The sequence below is a fragment of the Chironomus tepperi genome, unplaced genomic scaffold, assembly GCF_022539635.2.
Source record: "Chironomus tepperi strain 1889 unplaced genomic scaffold, CSIRO-AGI_Ctep_v1 contig_68, whole genome shotgun sequence".
Lineage (NCBI taxonomy): Eukaryota > Metazoa > Arthropoda > Insecta > Diptera > Chironomidae > Chironomus > Chironomus tepperi.
The window spans coordinates 175,725-195,511 of NW_027226190.1; the positions used below are offsets into that span (position 1 = coordinate 175,725).

At 32.1% G+C, this 19,787-nt stretch overlaps 4 protein-coding genes and 1 long non-coding RNA gene across 11 annotated transcripts; 2 read left to right on the top strand and 3 right to left on the bottom strand.

The window, feature by feature from the left end:
- Positions 1-3,826: 3,826 nt before the first annotated feature.
- Positions 3,827-6,947, bottom strand: LOC139100831 (cell growth regulator with RING finger domain protein 1-like). The gene is made up of 8 exons (XM_070653583.1): positions 6,482-6,947; positions 5,469-5,605; positions 5,223-5,403; positions 5,019-5,163; positions 4,629-4,685; positions 4,519-4,569; positions 4,216-4,444; positions 3,827-4,148 (listed from the first exon to the last, which is right to left on the bottom strand). The coding sequence occupies exons 1-8, from the start codon at positions 6,580-6,582 to the stop codon at positions 3,967-3,969; spliced, it is 1,083 nt and encodes a 360-aa protein (XP_070509684.1). The 5' UTR covers positions 6,583-6,947; the 3' UTR covers positions 3,827-3,966.
- Positions 6,948-7,069: 122 nt separating this feature from the next.
- uri (unconventional prefoldin RPB5 interactor) lies at positions 7,070-8,608 on the bottom strand. The gene is made up of 3 exons (XM_070653582.1): positions 8,499-8,608; positions 8,141-8,439; positions 7,070-8,076 (listed from the first exon to the last, which is right to left on the bottom strand). Exons 1-3 carry the CDS (start codon positions 8,526-8,528, stop codon positions 7,110-7,112), a joined length of 1,296 nt encoding a protein of 431 aa, XP_070509683.1. The 5' UTR covers positions 8,529-8,608; the 3' UTR covers positions 7,070-7,109.
- An 865-nt stretch (positions 8,609-9,473) lies between these two features.
- Positions 9,474-15,670, top strand: LOC139100766 (NAD kinase-like). 6 transcript variants are annotated; one of them, XM_070653484.1, is made up of 7 exons: positions 9,474-9,786; positions 13,708-13,801; positions 13,860-14,083; positions 14,144-14,513; positions 14,716-14,827; positions 14,979-15,195; positions 15,257-15,670. In XM_070653484.1, the coding sequence occupies exons 1-7, from the start codon at positions 9,674-9,676 to the stop codon at positions 15,453-15,455; spliced, it is 1,329 nt and encodes a 442-aa protein (XP_070509585.1). In that variant the 5' UTR covers positions 9,474-9,673; the 3' UTR covers positions 15,456-15,670. The 6 variants fall into 6 exon arrangements, with proteins under 6 accessions (XP_070509585.1, XP_070509588.1, XP_070509584.1 ...); XM_070653487.1 differs by lacking the exon at positions 9,474-9,786 and adding an exon at positions 10,036-10,250; XM_070653483.1 differs by lacking the exon at positions 9,474-9,786 and adding an exon at positions 10,869-12,146.
- Positions 11,144-12,387, bottom strand: LOC139100767 (uncharacterized). 2 transcript variants are annotated; one of them, XR_011545466.1, is made up of 2 exons: positions 12,075-12,387; positions 11,144-11,857 (listed from the first exon to the last, which is right to left on the bottom strand). It is a non-coding gene; the product is annotated as an uncharacterized lncRNA (long non-coding RNA). The 2 variants fall into 2 exon arrangements; XR_011545465.1 differs by having other exon boundaries at positions 11,977-12,387.
- A 399-nt stretch (positions 15,671-16,069) lies between the features above and the next one.
- Positions 16,070-19,778, top strand: LOC139100716 (vesicle-fusing ATPase 1-like). Its single transcript, XM_070653413.1, has 8 exons — positions 16,070-16,375; positions 16,433-16,651; positions 16,717-16,811; positions 16,875-17,159; positions 17,228-17,286; positions 17,346-17,471; positions 17,588-18,905; positions 18,968-19,778. The coding sequence occupies exons 1-8, from the start codon at positions 16,367-16,369 to the stop codon at positions 19,098-19,100; spliced, it is 2,244 nt and encodes a 747-aa protein (XP_070509514.1). The 5' UTR covers positions 16,070-16,366; the 3' UTR covers positions 19,101-19,778.
- Positions 19,779-19,787: the final 9 nt, after the last annotated feature.

The window sequence follows — 19,787 nt, forward strand, 5'->3', positions numbered from 1 at the left end:
AATCTAAAATATCTAGCCATTAATATGCAAATCTAATGATTTTTTTCATTTATTCCCAAAACCCCTCTCCCAGATTACGCCTCTGAGCAACAGACCGGAAATTGGTGGGTTCGATTTAGACCAGAGGGTGATTTTCCAATCATTAATTGTTGTCGATTTGAAATGGCTGTGTAATTTGCAATTATGGAAACAAGGAAAATCGAATTTTCAGAACGCATCTTCCCCTCGTCCACCTTTTTTGATTAGGAAGAACTTCTTTTGTTTAAATCGCAAACTTCCAAAATCTCCCTTTCTAAATCGCATACAAATCAACGCCATTGCATGATGTCCAATTGATAGAGAAAGTAATGTGCTTGATATTCATTACTGGAAAATTGTCATCTTCTTAGTTCAATTGATCTGCATGGTCACTGATTAATTCTTAAACAGGAAGGATTCTCAGAAGCATTTAATCAAAAAATTAGCATCTATATCCTTATACCCCAAAGTCATTAGAATTAAAGATAAGATATCACACAGCAGCGTCAAGCCAACAAAGCCAAAAAAATTCAATTGACTGACATCGTACTTATTCATTGGCTCGATAATTAGTAATTCAATAGCAAAATCTGAATTTACAGAGAGACATTTGTGGATTCAATTAGCGCTGAATATTGAATGTCATTGCCACTGTCTCCTTCAATATAAAGTTTCCGAGTAATTGTGATAAATAATTCTAAGCATTTAACCTATTTTAAGAACCGCTAGGACATTTTTTTGGTTGGAAGTTAAATTCGATGTCAGAAAGTTTTAAAACAGCAAAGGGGTTGTGGAACAAGATCCGCAATACAAGATTCTTAGCATGAATTTTTAATGTAAATCAATTGATGGAAGACATTGAAGCTACAGAACTCAGCACGAGCAGCAAAACGTGTTCGAAAGGTATCTGGATATGCTGTAGTATTAACGACAAGACGCGAAGTTACCCTGTCGACACCGTGACGGCTGATTTTGACCCTTTTTTCACAGCGAAAGATGCAGTTCACCGCGTTGTGGTGTTAGGACAGTCCTTACTTCCTTTATTGTATTGGCTGAAGTCCAAGTAGGTTCATTACCGCGTGGAGAGAATGTCTATAACCGGCTATCCTTCGAGAACTTCTCCCAGTTCGGAATGCTAAAGACTTTAGCGTCCTTTTCTACACATTCAATCCAGTCGACACTCCACAACTAAAAACTCGTGTCTAAAACACTCGCCCATGATGATTTCTATCATAGTTCATAATAAATACAAATAGCACTAATAAAGCATTCAATTAAACGTCCATAAATCAACTGACTTACTGTTGTTGTATCTTTAAATGCAGAACTATTCAAAAATATCCATAAAAATTTAATTTAATATAATAAAAATTAAAATTACTGACAAGACGATAAGTATCAAGAATATGTGCAGCATATCTAACATGCATGTTAAGTATAGGAATATTTACTTTGAGTGTTTAAATGCCTTTAGGACATAAAATAATTACATTGGAACGGTGTTTCTAAATTGGCCAAATTATCTTCGATAATTTTTCAATATTCAACCATAATTGATACTCTAAGCAACACATTATTATAGCCTGAATGTTAAAGGCTTGTGAACAAAAACAAGAAAATCAATTCTTGCACCCCAACCTAAACATGTGTATCACATTTATATCCGAACAGCAACACAAAAAAATTATCTTTTCATCTTTCAATTCTTCGTCTTCTTTATGCAAAAAAAAAACAGCCATACATACAGCACTTTGTGTCTATTTTCAATAGAATCATTTGGATAATAAAAAACAGATTTTTATTTTATAATTAATTTGTAATTTCTTGTTGTCGAAAGCAGGAGGCTGAATATTAATAATTAATGGAAATCGTCATTGTTTACGCGAATGATACTAAAAACATCAACCCCTCGCATTTACTGGATATATCTTAAACTAAACAAAATGATATTTGAACAACGTTGACACTTGTCATTGACACGTGACTTTAGAGCATTGACTTTTTCATTTTATTTGCCATTATAGCTTATGCATTGATAAAATAATGTAAAGAACGTAAAAACATTTGTTTATCATATCCCAACATGATAGAATGGTTTAATAATGTCTTTTTTTTGGGAAAAAAGGGAAATTTTTGGCAAGCAATCACTTTCGGTATGGTTGATGCACGACAATTTGTCGTCGTTACTGTCGTTGATGTTGTTAGTTTATATATTTTCATACTAATATGTATCACATACAATAATCACATGTCAAAATTTATTATTTATTTATTTAGTTCACGATGCGATACTTCTTCCTCCTTCAACTTGATCTTCAATTTCAATTGTTATTGTTAAGTATTATTTTCGGAATCGTGTATTTATTTGTTTATTTTTGAATGCCGGTGATAACTTGTCCTTAGTTTGTGCTAAAATTGACTGATATAAGAAGAACTTGTGAAGAACTTTTCTATTAATTCAACACTTCCGAATTGCACTAGTTGGTTAATCGATCAAAAATCATTCATTGAATTCGGTTTATGTCCGGTATTATGGTTGAGTCACATCGGCCTGTAGTTAAAACCGAATCCAGCACCAAGTCAGAGTTACTTCGACTTGGGACCGTATTTTTGATCAATCAACTGACTTGCTCTATTCAGGACTTATTCCTGATTTTAATGTCACGTCACGTAAGAGCGTTGAATAGCAGGGGATTTGGGGTAAATCCAACCGTCACAATAACACTCATAACACACCTCTTTATAATAACATCCATGACTAGAACTCGAAGTCAATTAAAATTTTGTACAGATCAGTCAAACAGATTTCAAGTCAGACACTGTAAAATTCAATGTATTCTAAAAACTAGTGAATCTAAAAATGTTGTTTCAAAAACCCTTTTGATCTAAACATTTATATAAGAACTATTCAGACTAAACAGTTTAATATTATCGAAGAATTTGCGATAAGTATTTTTGTGCTATGTAATAAATGGATGACCCCAAAAGTTAAAGAGTACTTTAATAGAGTAGTAATTAGGGAACGTTGCTAAATTATGTGACGCTTAAGGGGAAGATGGAGGGTTGCAATTTTGTTACGGAGCACAAATTCTGATTCATGATTTACTGTCACATGTTACAGCGAGAGGGACGTTTGTCCAAAAACGGTATTTTTACCGTTACGTAATTTCTGGATGTTTCCTCATGTTACGTAAAAAAAGCAAATATTTTTATCCACCATCCCTCCCCCACTTGTTGCATCAAATCTTCCAATCAAGAATTCTTATTTAGTTACAAAAGTGCAACAAAATCACAGACCCTCTCTCTTCGCTTAAAAAGCAACCGTAATATGTGAACAAACCCAATCCCTAACTAACTGCATTTTAAATCTAATTTTAAACAAAATTTCCCATTACTTCACCCTTTCTAAAGTGCAAACCGTTTGAAAGAAATGTGTAGCGCTGATAAATGTCGTTAAGCTGCTTATCTTATTCGACCTGAATCTACATACAAAAAATCTTTATCGTGACATAATATTTGATAAATTATATTTTCTTATAGCAACTCCCAAATTGTTAAGAATTGGAATGACCAAACAGATTCACCCCCTAAATATTGAGCATCACAATTGCATAAAGGTCACAACTTCAAAGATAAGTGCTGTTTGTCGTCAAGATTCATCCATGCAAAAATATCCATATCCATAAGTAATCATTCAAAAACCTCTTCAGACATCTCCAAAAACCCTCTTTGTTTTCAAACATGTCAAGGAATATTAATTATGAATGTAGCATAATGTTGTGAGAGCATACATAAAAACAGCTAGAAATTCATGCCAAGTAATACGTCTAAACACTTTTATTAAGTATTGATTTTTTATCCCTTATTGGTTTTTATTTACATAAATCATAGTTTTCAATTCAGATTAGAGGGTAGGAAGGAAGGAGGTTGAAGGAAATATATATTTAATTATCGAAATCCTAAGAAATCCGTTAATCTATCATTAATGAAATCATTTATAGCATCAATGAATGATGTTCTACTCTTTGGTTCCTGTATGATCGTCGTATGATTACTAATATAATCTTCTGATCTAATACAGAAATAGCTTGTTATTGGACTACGACAAATCGGACAACGATCCAGTTTAGCTGTGTAAGAAAAAAATATAAAAAGTCATGTAAATTATAAGATTAAGTAGCCATGACAATTACTCACAGAAACAAATTGCACATAATACAGTATGTCTACAAGGTAATAACGCTCTAGAAAGTGGATAGAAACGACATACAACGCACAATTGGTCGTTATTTTCTGGCATTAATGTGTCGGAGCACAATATTGGTAAGCTATCACTGGAACATGCCACTGGTTCCGCTAATGAAAGTGATCCCGTTTTAGAATATGAATACTCGCCGTCGCTATCAACAGATGACAGATAAAGTTGCTAAAAATAGGAAGAAATAAATATGAATTAATTAACAAACCAGATATAAGTATGAGATTCTCAAGATTATTTACCTTTAAGCATGATAGCTGTCCAGAAGCTTGTTTCAAATATTGAGCAAGCACCTACAGAAGGAATGTAAGAAGTAGCATTTTATACCACTTTATTCTTGTTTAATACTTACACTGGTTGGCAATGGACATTGAGTATCTCGGATATGAATGACGTTCATTAAAAGAACCTATGGAATGTTGATAATTGATAAATTAAATAAAAGAGTCACAGCATGAAGAATCGCAATTTTTAGAGTCTGTTCGCATATTACGTAGTTTGACACTTTATGTCCCACTCAATCAAGTCACTAAGACAATGCAGCATTTTTTAAGTAATGCAAGGTCAAAAGCTACTGAACATTTTGAGATTAAACACAGTCACGGAAGCACTTTTGGTTCTCATTGAACTGACAATCATTTTAAATGTCCGCAAGATTTACATAGCTTATTATGCTAGTTCTCTTAACATTGGAGGCACTAGATATTTCATAATATGCGAACACACATCCAGGTATGCTTACAGTATCGTCTAGATTTTCATTTTCACAGTCAGCTTTAATAAGGAACACCACTAACGGATATGCCTGACGCGGAGCCTTTCCGAGATTTAAGTCTCCCGAAGACTTTATCACAATAGTACGCTCTTCAGCATGTGGTTGTTGGTCACTAAAAATAGACAAATTTAAAATTCTTCAAATTATATGCCATAAATATTTTATAATTACCGCAAGTCAACTGCTAGTTGTTTACAATGTGCTGGATCGATAATGCTTTCATGCCTCGTATGTACGCTCTCTCGAATTTCATTCCAGCTTCTCCACATTGACATGTGTAATTCACGAATTGATACAGTGAAAAAGGCTTGAAGCGTGTACTTAACATTGCTCGATATAACAAACTTCACAGCTGAAACAGGCCAAAATTTTGAGAAGTGTCAAGCTTTAATAATAGACATAAAATTGTTTACTCACCTTCATCGGAATCTCTTTGAGACTCCAAGCGAAATGTGAATGGTATATGAACTTTCGTCATTTTTATTTGAGGAATTTGTACGGTAGCATTTATAGACATTGAAGATTGTCTAATCACGTCACCTTGATTCACTACTCTGTAAGTAAAGGTGAAAGAATTTTTTTGTTATGTCCACTACTTCATTTATTGCCGCGCACACACATATTTCGCGATTTCGATTTCTTACAATTGAACATAAAACTACATTCAAATGATCAGCATGGATGATGATGATGCAAGAGCCTGTTTTATGGTAAATACCTTTTCGCCAAAACTAATAGAATCAAAACAACGGTATTAATGGACGATGATGATGATAGTCCTTGAGAATATGATAATATCCATGATTGTGTCTTATCGTGAAAAGATCGCAGACAAAGAAATTGAATATTATTAAAAAACTCATTGATATATTGATGAAAATTTATATTTTCGCAAAAAGAAAGACCCAAACGGGACCAAGGGGTTTGTCCATCAATGACGTCAATCCAGAACTGGTATTTTTATGTCTTCTAAACTACTGTCACTAAGTGTTGAGTCAGAAGTATGACTCATAGTCAAACATGAAGCTATGTCTAATGCTTTGCAGTCACGGTCTTTAAGATAACAAGAGTTCATCGACTTGTTTACTTCACTGGTCTTACGGATCAATTGTTATCCACGAGCTTCTTTAGATACCAACTGAAGCTGGATCACTTACAGGCCTACTTGACTAAATGGTCACCACTCTGTGTCCATGCAAAAGCTAGTTGCTGGACGTAATTTTTAGACGTCATCACTAGTTTTACATTTTTTTTACCACAACATATGTCTTCTGCATCAATTCATGTGACCTTGATTTTTTTTTTCTTTTTTTTTTTTGTAGTTACAACACTTTATTTTTTTTTTTTTCGTTGAAATACTGACCTTATATTATATGTGTGTGGATTTATGGCAAGAAAATAGATTTTTTCTTTTATTTAATTATACTTACTTGACGAAAAACAGCAATATGAATGCAATTACAGTGATGATGAATGCAACCAAAGGAAATATTGTTGATATAGACGATGTTAATAGCACAGAATTTATCATTTTGGTCACTTGTTGTTTTCTTGTAACACTAAGAAATATTTTTTTTTTGTTTTAAACTGGATCTTAAATGTATTCAAATTCTTAGATGGTGGCTAGATCGTTGAGTCGTTTAATGCATATTAAAAACGGCACACGTTGAAAGCACCGGCAGAGCGATCGATGTCTTTGTGTCTGTCTTGTATTCAATGACGAAAACTCGAAATTTTGAAGGCTGATTAAGTGATATACACATCAATATTATTAATTTTTACAAAAATTTCGAAATGCAATATTTTAATCCGATTTAATCAACGATCGTAATATCATTGACAATTTTCACTACACGACTAAATAATTTAATTAAGGTTTAACATTTAAAATCCTATCTAAATTTAATATTTTTAATTTTTTCGTAAGTCTTTCTCAATCTTTTTTATTCTGGAAAATATTGCTCTGCTTTGTACAGTACAAAACAGACAGCAGGTGACTGACAACTTGACTAAATAGCTTCTTAATATTTTAAATTTTATTCATCAGTTACAAAAATTTTACTTTATCTTACTTCTTAGTACCTTAAATTTACTAACTTTTTTCCCTGTTTTCTCATTTTCATTAATTAATTTCACATCATCTGTTTTCCTTTCAATGACTTCACCGCAAATTAATGGAAATTTAGACAAGGAATCATAAATATCCTCATCAACGTATGCATTACTTTGAAGCTTTGGATTAACATTGTTACTATACTTATAGTTAGTTTCTTTTAGAATTGATTTTTGTTTTGGATGTTCGGAATCGATAGTATTAAGAATCTTAATGAACTCTCCTGGATGCTTAAACTTGACATCATCATCAACTCCATTATAAATGTCTGGATTAAATCTCTCATTAGAATGCTCAAAAGTTATTTGAATTGGTGGAAATGCAGTCTGTCCACTGGTTGCCTCCTCAATGATTTTTACATCTTCTAGTGACGTTGAGAACCTGACTTTCCTTCTAGACTTTTTCTTCTTTGATTCTGAATTTTCGATTGACTGATTCTCTTTATTGTTGTTTAGTTCCTGCTGTTCAACATCCTTAATAATTTCAGGCTTACTTTCTTCCACAGGAATTGCAGCATTTTGTAATTTAATTTCCTCAGATTTAATTTCTGGAACTTTAATTTCACTGGATGCTTTTTTCTCATTCAAATCCACATCATGAGCTACCCTTTTCTTGGATTCTGGTACCTTTTTTTCTCCGCTAATAAACTTTAATAAAGTATCATAATCGTAGTCTTCATTTTGTTCTAGACTTTCCAATTCACCGGTCATTTCTTCTATCAGTTCATACTGATCAAGTAAATCGTTGATTTTATTATCTGCCTGAGTTTTTCGCTCCTCAGCTTCTTCAAGTTTCTGTTTTCTTATGCTTTCTCGATGTCTTTTCCTCCATTCTGCCTCAGCTTCCTCATTATATTCCTCAATAATCTCCTGTTCAGAAAATGCGTCATTTGTTGAAACATCCAGTTTACCTCTGAATGTCAATGATTTTATATTAATTAAATTAGTTTAATATGAAAAATAATTGTCTATCTTACCTGAAAAGATCTTTCTCTGCATCCAGCTCCTTTAATTTCTGTTCACAAATCTTGTTTCTACGCTGTAAGATCTCATTAGCTTGATAATTTGATACTGCCGAAAAATAATTGCTACTATGCGAAACCAATACATCATTTGTGTGCTGAAGAGTTCCTCTGACAAAAGCTTTCTTGCCAAGTGGAACCATTACTTCCATTTTGTATGATTTAACAAATGTATTAACAGTTTTGCGGGTTTCTCCAACAGTTTGCTTGTAATCTTTCCATTTTCCCTCGTTAATTGCATTTTGATCTAATGCCTGCAAATGTGGACATCATAGTTAATATAATTAGGGATCAATCTGATTAGTTAGCTTACCTCTTTAACTTTCTCATTGTAGAAATCCATAATGTTTAACAAAATTAAGACAAAATAAACAAAAAATCGTTTTGCAGACTTGCACAATCTTTTGATCTCGATAAATTGGATCAGTGACAACAGTTCAGAGTTTAAAAGAAATAGCAAAAAATTGATAGAGACAAGATTTTTTGATGATTAGTTCTGCGTGCTTACTAAATGAAATTAAAAATTATTAATGCTTTACATACAACTGCAAAATAATGTTCAAGATTGAGAAGACCTGAAGGGGTGTTAAATTATTTTGATTAAAAATTCAAAAAAATGAAAGCCGTTAAACTCTGGAAATTTAAATACTTTTCGTATTACTCATTAATTTGATTAACAATCAAGTTTAACATACATGCAAACGTCTTTATACAACCTAATGACATTTAAGGTATTATTATTTCACCGATTACTATCGCATTAGCGAATCAAAAAACAGGATTTATGTCGTTAAAATATATTTAGACATCCTATTGTCTTATCCATTCATTTAGGTCTATTGTTAATTCCATCCATTAATGTAAAAGTCATTCGATTAGCATTTCTTTTTAATGATCTCTCGAGAGGATGAGATGAAAAAAAAATCAATTACCTATATCCGAACACAATAAGTCGATGTATAGGAACGACGACAAAAAAATGAGAAAATTTAAATAACAATAAATAATACAATGTAACATTTCTCTCAAGTTTAAGTCTAGTAAGCCTTAAGCCACGCACATAATTATTAATCAATGATCAATTTTTTCAAAGTCTCCTTAAGTCTCTCATCTGATTCCCGCACATACATAGATATATCCCCCATGTACAGTACATAAAACGTGATTTAGAGTAAAGTACATTGTGAAAAAATACATCTTTTTTTTCTTTTTAAATACTGTAGTTTTTGTTTTCTTTCTTTTAATATATGTTGTACATTCAGTTAGTTCGTTGTCTATTCTTTCTGTGGATACAGCGTACAGCGTAGAAAACGCGAATCTGTCAATAAAATATCAATTATTTGACCGTCATTGAATGTGCTTAAGAGACACTTTTTAGTCCAATTAAATTTAAATATTTTTCTCAAAAAAATTAATTAAAATACTTAAAAAGATTTTAAAGACAGTCCAGTTTAAGTCAGATAATCATTACAATTAAAAGGCTAATTTATGGAGACGACATTTCTGGAGAATATAAAAATTGCACATACTATTGTTGAAAATGATACAGTGCCGTCACTCAGGAAAAATATTACAAGCGAGGAACGAGCGAGGATGTTTAGGTAAATTGTCATTAAAACCTGTATTGATATTAAAATTGTGTCAATTGATGTCATATGATTGGTCCATTTATAGTATTTGCACTATATATTCTGTATCACATGTATCGCATGTGTTATGTGTTGCGCTACTTTATTTCAACCGTCAAAATAAATTCAAATAAAAGTTCAAATTTTGAATTTGAAAATTTATGAGACAAAATGAATGAAAGTTCCCCTATTCTAATAATAATAGAATATTACTTAATGATTAATTAAATAAATTAAAGGAATTAGGATTCCAAATGAGATAATTTCTCTTTATTTCAATAGTTTTAATGAGTGAGCATTTATAAAATGCTCATTCTAGTTCAATTGTGATTGTTAATTCCTCGAAAAGTTAATTATTATTGTTTTTTGTCGATTAATTCCTTGTTTTTTGAAAAAATGAATGAAAAGGAAGAACTTACGCCGCTAGAACAGGATTGGTGAGTACAGCGGAATCAATACATATAAATTATTAAAGCTATTCATTCAATCTGTCATGAATATTTGAAGGAAATGTGAAATTAATAGTTTTTAAGTACAATGACATGATACGTCATGTAAGAAAGAATTCCGAGAGTATTTGCGATGTACTGAAATCTGTATATTATTAATATATTTGGTGAGAAAGAAACAAAGTTATATTTTTGGGAGAGATTAACGAGTAAGCCAATATGATAACAGCAGAAATTAGTGTTGGTTATGTAGCTCATAGATTTGATAGTGAGCATTATCATGACTGTTTACATTTGACTGGCTGCTTATTTGTACATTAATTAATCACTGGATCTTAAAAGTCTGTTCAGTAAAACGTAGTTCATCTCAAGTCAGTTCAGTTTATTCAAATTTTCAAAAACCGTTAAATTTTAACATTTTATTAAAAAGCTTAAAAAGTCTTTATACTTAACTTACAAAGCAATTAAAGGCGCCTTAGTCATACAGACGAGATGATTTCCGTATTGTCTGCTCATTTATTTACTTAATGACTATACGAATCATTATAAAATATAGAATCAGTATGTGTGAGAAAGAGAGAAGCTTTATAAAATATTTAACATGCAAGCGTGTATTATCAATTTCATTTTTGAAGAAAAAAAACTACGGCAGGTTACTGTATTATAATTTAAAGTAAATTCCATATTGACACACGGTGGAAAAGAAAGAAAAAAAAATCATTATTCAGTGATCGCGCGACTGTTCATTCAAAACGTTCATTAAATTAAGCTCAGCCACTTTGCGTTTTCTTTGTTAAAGAAATAAGAGATTTTTTTTTTTGGCTGCTTGCTGTTGTGCGATCATCAAAAACAATGAAAGTTTATCGACAAGTGTATACGGATTTTTGTGCTACATAAAAGCTTTACTTTATTGTGCCAGAAATATAAAAAAAAAGTTACTAATATTACGCAAAAAGAGACTCAGCATGTCGATGTTAAATGCAAAAACCTATATTGTGCAAGAGATGTATCTAATTAAAAGTTTTTGATTGGTAGATCACTAAAAAAGAGAGAATTATATTATTATGGAAAATCCATTGGCAATTTTAGCCTTGAATACCATCAAGCATTAATCCGGAACTCCATGATTGATTTTTCAAATTAAAAGATCGTTTCGTTTTCCTGGCAAAAAAATAATAATTTTCGTCGTTTTAACATTAAATATAAGTGAAATAATAAATGCTTATTTAAGTCAGTTGTTAAGTGATAGAATACTCGTTAAGGCAGACAAGCTACCTGACAACAAAAAAAAAAAAATTAATATATAAAGTTTGTCAACACAAGACATGAGTTTATGTTATGCAACAGGTTTTGCATAAATTTATGATATTACAAAATAGTTTTTTTTACGTCTAAAAAAGAGTAAAGAGGACACGCAATGTGCTTAGTTCGTGTGACATTAACAATCCAATGAAACAAACCAAAGTGCAAATTTAATAGAAACGCTTAACATTTTGTGAAACATCTTCAAGGGAATAAGGCACGTTTTTTGCTTAAGATCCATTAGTGATAATTAGGTTGACCATAGTTCAGTGTTAATTTGGTGCTGCTCTTGACTAAAACGAAAGCGAATAATAAAAAAATATATACGTAAGAAATATACAAAATGGCATTCCGCTCCGACATTGATCTCTCAAAATTACACAAAAACAAATTGGATCAAGAGATGTCTTACGGCTTATCATGGCATTATAATAGAATGTTACTCTCACAGCAAAGTAGCATCGATAGGAATAGGAATAAAAATAATGATGATAATAATAATTTGTATACCAAAGCATCGGAACTAAATGACGATCTTTTCAATTGTCTAATGCCACATCGTGGAAAGTCGGGAACCTGGCCGTAAGTTTATCAAAATCCTAACGTACTTACTACTCGTGCGTGCTCTTATTAAAAATCAAAATAATAATAGTAATAAAAAGTTGTGGAGTGTGCTGTTAAGCTGTCTATTTCGGAATTTAAAGTGTCATTAAAATATTTATTCACTTAATTTTAAATTTAAATTTATACATGCCCTAACTATGTGGAGAGTTCACTTAATTATACTTCTATATCGCTTTTAAAAACTTTCGATCACTGTCAATTAAGCTGTACTGCAAGACACTACAATTTTTCGTTTTGTAATTATTACATACTATTTTGTAAAAATCTGCTTACTATTTCATAATTTATTCGTATATTATATATATTTTTAAATAAAATTTACGTATATCTGTAAAGTATAAAGATTTACGTATAGTTGTTTCAAGACATTATCAATATATAAGGTAAATAGACAGAGAAAAAAATTATTAATATATCAGTAGTGTAAAGTGCCTAAAAGACTCACTGTGTCAATGACTAAGGCGCAATGCTAACTGCTCAGTTCTGGAAATTCAAGAAAACTTGTTTTTGGATCATCAAATTTTAACGGTTTTTGAGAATTTGAAATTAACAAATTTAAATGAATTGAACTAGATTACTGAACGACAAATTGAAATTTTAATTAAGATTGATCAATTAACTGGCCTAATTTACTTTATTACACTATAGTTAAATCGTATACTATATTAGTGACTTTCTAATTTACAAAACCACCAGATTTTGTAGGTGAGAAAGTAACGGCTTTTTAAACAATCAAATGAACCCATCTGAATTGAACTGTATTACTGAACGGATTTTTAACGGTGGCAATTTTAACTTTCTCATTTGCAAGTCACGCAAATTTAGATTAGATCTGAATCTAAGCAGCCACGAAAAAAAAGAGCCGTAATGACGAGTCAACAATGTTAAAAATGCGATAAAAAACTGTCTAGTAAAAAAAATATTCGATGTCATTCTGCAACATGACAAATAACCTTAGACAAGTAAAATTAAGAATCATATGTGTGCATACAGACTGCAACTGCTCCATAAACATTCTCTTTTTTTCTTGACGCAAAATTGCAAGCAAAATGTATAAAATTTGTTTGATTCAAATAGAATCACTTTAAAGCAGTTTGAAACGGTGATCGGCATAGAGTACAAAGCGTTCTTGCTGTCAGATTCAAATTACGCTTAAAAATCAATTTTCAATAAAATAAATATTATCAATATAGACTCGAGATAAGAGATAAGCGTATATAGTTATCTCCAAAAAATATAGAAATATATAGGAATAGAATAAATAGAGCAGTTTGGTGTAAAAGGCTATAATAATGAATCAAAGACGAAATATTGTGCAGCATCACCACTTCCTCACACCAAATATTAACATTGAAAGTTCATATAAAGTTGATAGAAATCCACCAAGGCTGTTCGTATTTCTTATTAATCATCATGGCTGTTGTTTTCCGTTTATTTATTTATTTATTTTGAAAATGAATTAATTCACAAAAAATTGTTGATGCTTACGTAATAATTTGATGTCTCTATTTATCTACAGGAGAACGAGAAGCTTAAATGCTCCATCTCCGGTTCAGCAGTTCGGACCATGTGGACGTATAATGAAAAATTCAGCGATGGTTATGCAAATTCAGGTATGTGTGTTATTAATGGATAGGAAATTCGATATTTGACACGATTATTTTCTTTTAGGATCCAGCCAGTCAGCGATTAACATGGTATAAGCCACCACTAGCTGTATTGGTGATTAAGAAAGTTAGAGATTCAACAGTGTTATCGCCGTTTGTACAACTTGTTGATTGGCTGATAAAAGAGAAGCATATGGTCGTTTGGGTGGAATCGGCAGTTCTTGACGATCCTCTTTTAATTCAGGATAAAAAATTCCAGAACATAAAAGACAAGCTTGTTACTTTTAAGTAAGTTCAACCTCATTTATGATTACTTTCCGTGTACTAACAGAGGATCTTAATTTTTAGGGATGGACGAGACGATCTGACAGATCGAATCGACTTTATCATATGCTTGGGAGGCGATGGAACATTACTGTATGCATCACTACTGTTTCAACAATCAGTTCCTCCTGTAATGGCTTTTCATTTAGGGTCATTAGGATTTTTGACTCCATTCCAATTTCAAAATTTCCAAGATCAAGTAACAAATGTACTTGAAGGACATGCTGCGTTAACGTTACGCAGCCGATTACGTTGCATCATTGTGAGAAAGAATTACAAAGATCATAAAAACGAATCTGATAGAAACGATTTAGCTGAATGCGATAGTAGTGGTGTAAATAGTATTAATAATAGCAATACATTGCCGTCAACAAATATTCTCGTGCTCAATGAGGTAATTTCATTCAAAGAAAATCCCCTGCTGTAGACAATATTATATATTATAATATTAAGTAAATTTAAATATTCATCAATCTTATTTATCTTGAAAAAAAAGGCAATTAAGGAAAGAGTTTACCTTAATTGGCCTTAAAATCCATAAACAATTATCGCTTTACATGAATGTAAATATACTCATAATCTATTGTGTACTTTAGGTTGTTATTGATCGTGGACCATCACCTTATTTAAGCAATATTGATTTGTTTTTGGATGGAAGACATATAACATCCGTACAGGGCGATGGATTAATCGTTTCATCCCCAAGTGGTAAGTCTCAAGTTCAGTGATGGGTAACTTTTGTGACGCTAGTGTGGCACCAAAAAAATGTTGCATGTGACATGTGCCGTATGCCCACCACTGCTCTAGCTCAATATTAGTTCCTCAAATATATTATAACACATTATATTGTTATTTCCAGGAAGTACAGCTTATGCGTTAGCAGCTGGTGCCTCAATGGTACATCCAAGTGTACCTGCGATCATGATTACTCCAATTTGCCCTCATTCTCTCAGCTTCCGGCCAATTGTTGTGCCAGCAGGCGTTGAATTGAAAATATCCATTTCTCCGGATAGTCGAAATACATCTTGGGTGTCTTTTGACGGAAGGAATCGTCAGGAATTACTTCACGGTGACAGGTAAAGCTTGCTTATAAAAATTATATTCCTCTGAATCTGACGATTTATTTGTGTATTGTAGTCTCCGTGTAACAACATCGATCTATCCAGTACCAAGTATTTGCTCTCAAGATCAGATATCTGATTGGTTCGACTCTCTTGCTGAATGCTTACATTGGAATGTTAGAAAACGCCAAAAGTGTTTAGATGAACTCAGCGATCTTACAGGAAGCGGCAGTGAAGACACATTAGATGAATTGGACAGTGTTAATCAAATTTAATTTAAAAAGGATGTTTTTTACAACAATATATTAATTACTCTATGACTATGATAATAATTTTAAATGGGACATTCTATCTTTCCTCTGCTGTTGGGTTCACTAAACATTTTTTTTAATTATATTTGCAATCATATGAATAAGTTCACTTAGACATAAAACTGTAAAATGAATCGTTTTTTGTATATTTTTTAATAAAAAAAAACTTTGCCAACTTAGATTTCTTTGTTAATTAATCTCCTTTTTTCCAGCTGCTCATAACTTGCATGTATTTATTTATGTCATGAAATAACGTCATATATTTACAACAGAGTACATTGACTGATGCAAAAATGATTCATTCGATGCTAAACTTTGGAATGCTGATTAACTTTGAGGAATTAGGTACTTAAAAGCTCACAGTGTTACACAATTTCTGTATGACATGAAGGAAATCAAAGTTCAGGAATGTTCTAGTTTTATAGAAACATCCAGTAAAAAATTAATACATTCATTATCGCCTCATTAAATCACATTAAAGTATTAATTTACATTGATATCAAATGGAACTAATTACAGTACTGACTAACGTACAAAATAACTTTAAATAGCTGAATATTTTCCACACTAGAGGTCGCTCGTGGAAAATTTGTTAAAGATTTTTCATCGAGCAGAAAAAATTTAGTAAAACTAATGAACAATTAGAAGATTAATTAAACTTAGTGGTAATATTGACTTAGAACGAACTGTAAATTAGTAGTGATACAAAAAGCAATTGAAAGGAATCACTTAAGACGTAGATTAAAGTTTTCTGGTAAATGCAATAGACTAAAAAATCAATAATAAAAGGCAGAGAAGGAATTTAAGACAAGAGAATAGAAAATTGAAGATCTCAAGACTTTATTTAACTGGATACGCAATAAAAATCATTTAAAATGGCAGTGGTAAGTTACTAACATAATTAAGAAAAGAATGATTCATGATAAGCATAATATTTACAGCGAATGAAAGCAACGAAATGTCCAACAGATGAGTTGTCACTTAAAAACCGTGCAATCGTCTATCCAACTGACTTCAGTGGCAATGAAAACTATATTGATGTATCAACTGGACCTGGACAGCATTTTATATTTGCAATTGAACGAAGCCCAGACGTTCCACCACGTTCTGTTGGATTTTCCTTACTTCAACGAAAATGGGCTACACTGTCAATCAATCAAGTGAGATCATACATATGAATATTTTAAAGCAATACATTTAATGATGTAAATTTTATTCATTAAAGGAAATTGATGTCAAGCCTTTCCGTTTTGAAGGGTCTGGAAATGAACATGTCATCTGCAATGTCGTCTTAGAAGTCGACTTTCTTCAAAAGAAGACGTAAGAATCAATATATTGATTTTTATCACACAACCCAATTAATCCAATGTCATCTATTTTTAGAACTACCACCGAGCCATATGATTCTGATTTAATGGCAAAGGAATTCCTTATGCAATTTGCTGGACTTGCCGTTACGGTTGGTCAGCCATTGGTATTCAGTTTCAATGATAAGAAATTATTGGGATTGAGTATCAAGTCTATTGAAGCCATTGATGCTTCAGCATTCCGTGACAACAAAAATGCCGAGCCAAAGAAGATAGCTTTCGGACGACTTACTGCTAATGCTGTCGTCCAATTTGAGAAATGTGAAAACTCAGCACTAAATTTAGTCGGAAAGGCTAAAGGGTTAGTGTTTATCACCTTTATGGGATCATAAAAAGAAATTATTGATTTTTTTATATTACGTTTTGCAGAAAAGTTGTCAGACAGTCGATTATAAATCCAGACTGGGACTTTGGAAAGATGGGAATCGGTATGGCATGCAGACATTAACTTTTATGAATATTTAATGGCTCATAATTATTTTTATAGGTGGTTTGGACAAGGAATTCAACGCAATCTTTCGACGTGCATTTGCATCTCGAGTTTTTCCACCTGAGGTCATTGAACAACTCGGATGTAAACACGTTAAGGGCATATTACTTTATGGACCACCAGGTATGATTCTAACGTACATTTAACATTCAAACGTGATCAGTTCAAATTAAATTTAAATTTTGAACTTTAAAATCCGTTGAAAACATAAATTAAATAAATTCTGATGATCCTTTAAGGTACTGGTAAAACATTGATGGCACGACAGATTGGTAATATGTTGAATGCAAGAGAACCGAAAATTGTAAATGGTCCACAAATTTTGGACAAATATGTTGGTGAGAGTGAAGCAAATATTCGTAGACTTTTTGCCGATGCTGAGGAAGAAGAAAAGAGATTAGGTCCAAACAGCGGTCTCCATATTATCATATTCGACGAAATCGATGCTATTTGTAAATCTCGAGGTTCTGTGGCTGGAAATTCTGGCGTCCATGATACGGTTGTGAATCAATTATTGGCTAAGATTGACGGTGTTGAGCAATTAAATAATATTTTGGTTATCGGTATGACAAATCGACGTGACATGATTGACGAAGCTTTGATGCGACCTGGTAGATTAGAGGTTCAGATGGAAATTGGCTTGCCAAATGAAGCTGGAAGAGTACAAATTTTGGGCATTCATACGAGACGTATGAGAGAATTTAAGAAGATTAATCCTGATGTTGATTGTGTAGAATTGGCATCGCTCACTAAGAATTTCAGTGGTGCTGAATTGGAAGGTTTAGTACGTGCAGCACAATCTTCAGCTATGAATCGTTTGATTAAGGCAGCATCGAAAGTTGAAGTTGATCCTGAAGCAATGGAAAAGCTTCTCGTTAGTCGTGATGATTTCTTGTATGCATTGGAAAATGATGTCAAGCCAGCATTTGGAGCTGCTGCAGAAATGCTTGATAACTTCTTACAAAGAGGTATCATTAATTGGGGATCTCCAGTCAGTCAAATTTTGGAAGATGGAGCTTTATATACCGAACAAGTCCGAACCTCAGAAACATCAAGTTTAATTTCAATTTTATTGGAAGGTCCACCAAACTCTGGAAAGAGTGCTTTAGCAGCCAAAATTGCCAAGCTCTCAGATTTTCCATTTACAAAGGTTTGCTCACCAGAAGATATGGTTGCATACACTGAATCCGCCAAATGCTTACAAATCCGTAAAATCTTCGATGATGCATATCGTTCAACTTTAAGTTGTATTGTTGTCGACAACATTGAACGTTTATTGGATTATGGTCCAATTGGTCCACGTTATTCAAATATCACACTTCAAGCATTGCTTGTTCTTCTTAAGAAACAACCACCAAAAGGACGAAAATTATTGGTCATTTGTACAAGCAGTCGTCGTCAAGTACTCGAGGATATGGAAATTCTCTCTGCATTTACATCCGTCTTACATGTCTCTAACTTATCAACACCAGAGCATTTAATGTCTGTTTTGGAAGATTCCGATGTTTTTACTAAACAGGAGATTCATTCAATTTCCAAGAAAGTACAAGGATATAAGTAAGTCATTGAATAGTCTGCAAATGACATGCATACTTAACATTTATTTTGTTCAATTACAGGATATTTATCGGAATCAAAAAGTTGTTAGATTTAATTGATATGGCACGCTACACGGAACCGTCTCATCGAGTTATTAAATTTTTGACAAAGATGGAGGATGAGGGAGGTCTCGAACCGATTGCACGACATTAACTTCAAGATGTTATCAATGAATTTCAGCAATTGAAGCCATGCTTAATCGATGAGATATTTTAAATAATTCGTGACTACGCATTCATTATATTGAATATATCAAACAAAATAATACTAAGTCAATTTATTAAAGTTTTCAAAACAGTTAAATGAATAGTAAATTGAAGCACATGCAATTAAATATATGAAGTTTATGCTTAAGTGCTTATGAAATTACGATTAATATAATTTACCGATTTATTGCAATCGTTTACTCTCCGAATAGAAAGGAGATTGTTTTTCTTCTCTATAATAGAAAATATCTCATGTTGAAATCGTAGTTGAAAGATATAGATTAAATGATTCTTGTAACACGTCATTCCTTAATGTATGTAGCTGTTAATTATATTATTCTATGCGTTTTATAAGCGCATTTAAAAAATATATAAAAATATTTATTATTCACTTAAATTTTCAAATATTATGAGACACACCACACTCTGTTATAAAACATGGAATACTCTAGTCTGTTAGGGTTATTAATCAATTTGTTTCTCGCTCCCGAGATAATTATAATTAAAGGAATTTAATTAGTATGGAACTGAATGATATTCAAGATTTTGCTCTCAATGTGCTGAATATATACCCTAATCTCGATATCCTGGCTTCAAAATTTAATAAACTATCCCTAAATCATAAGATTAATTA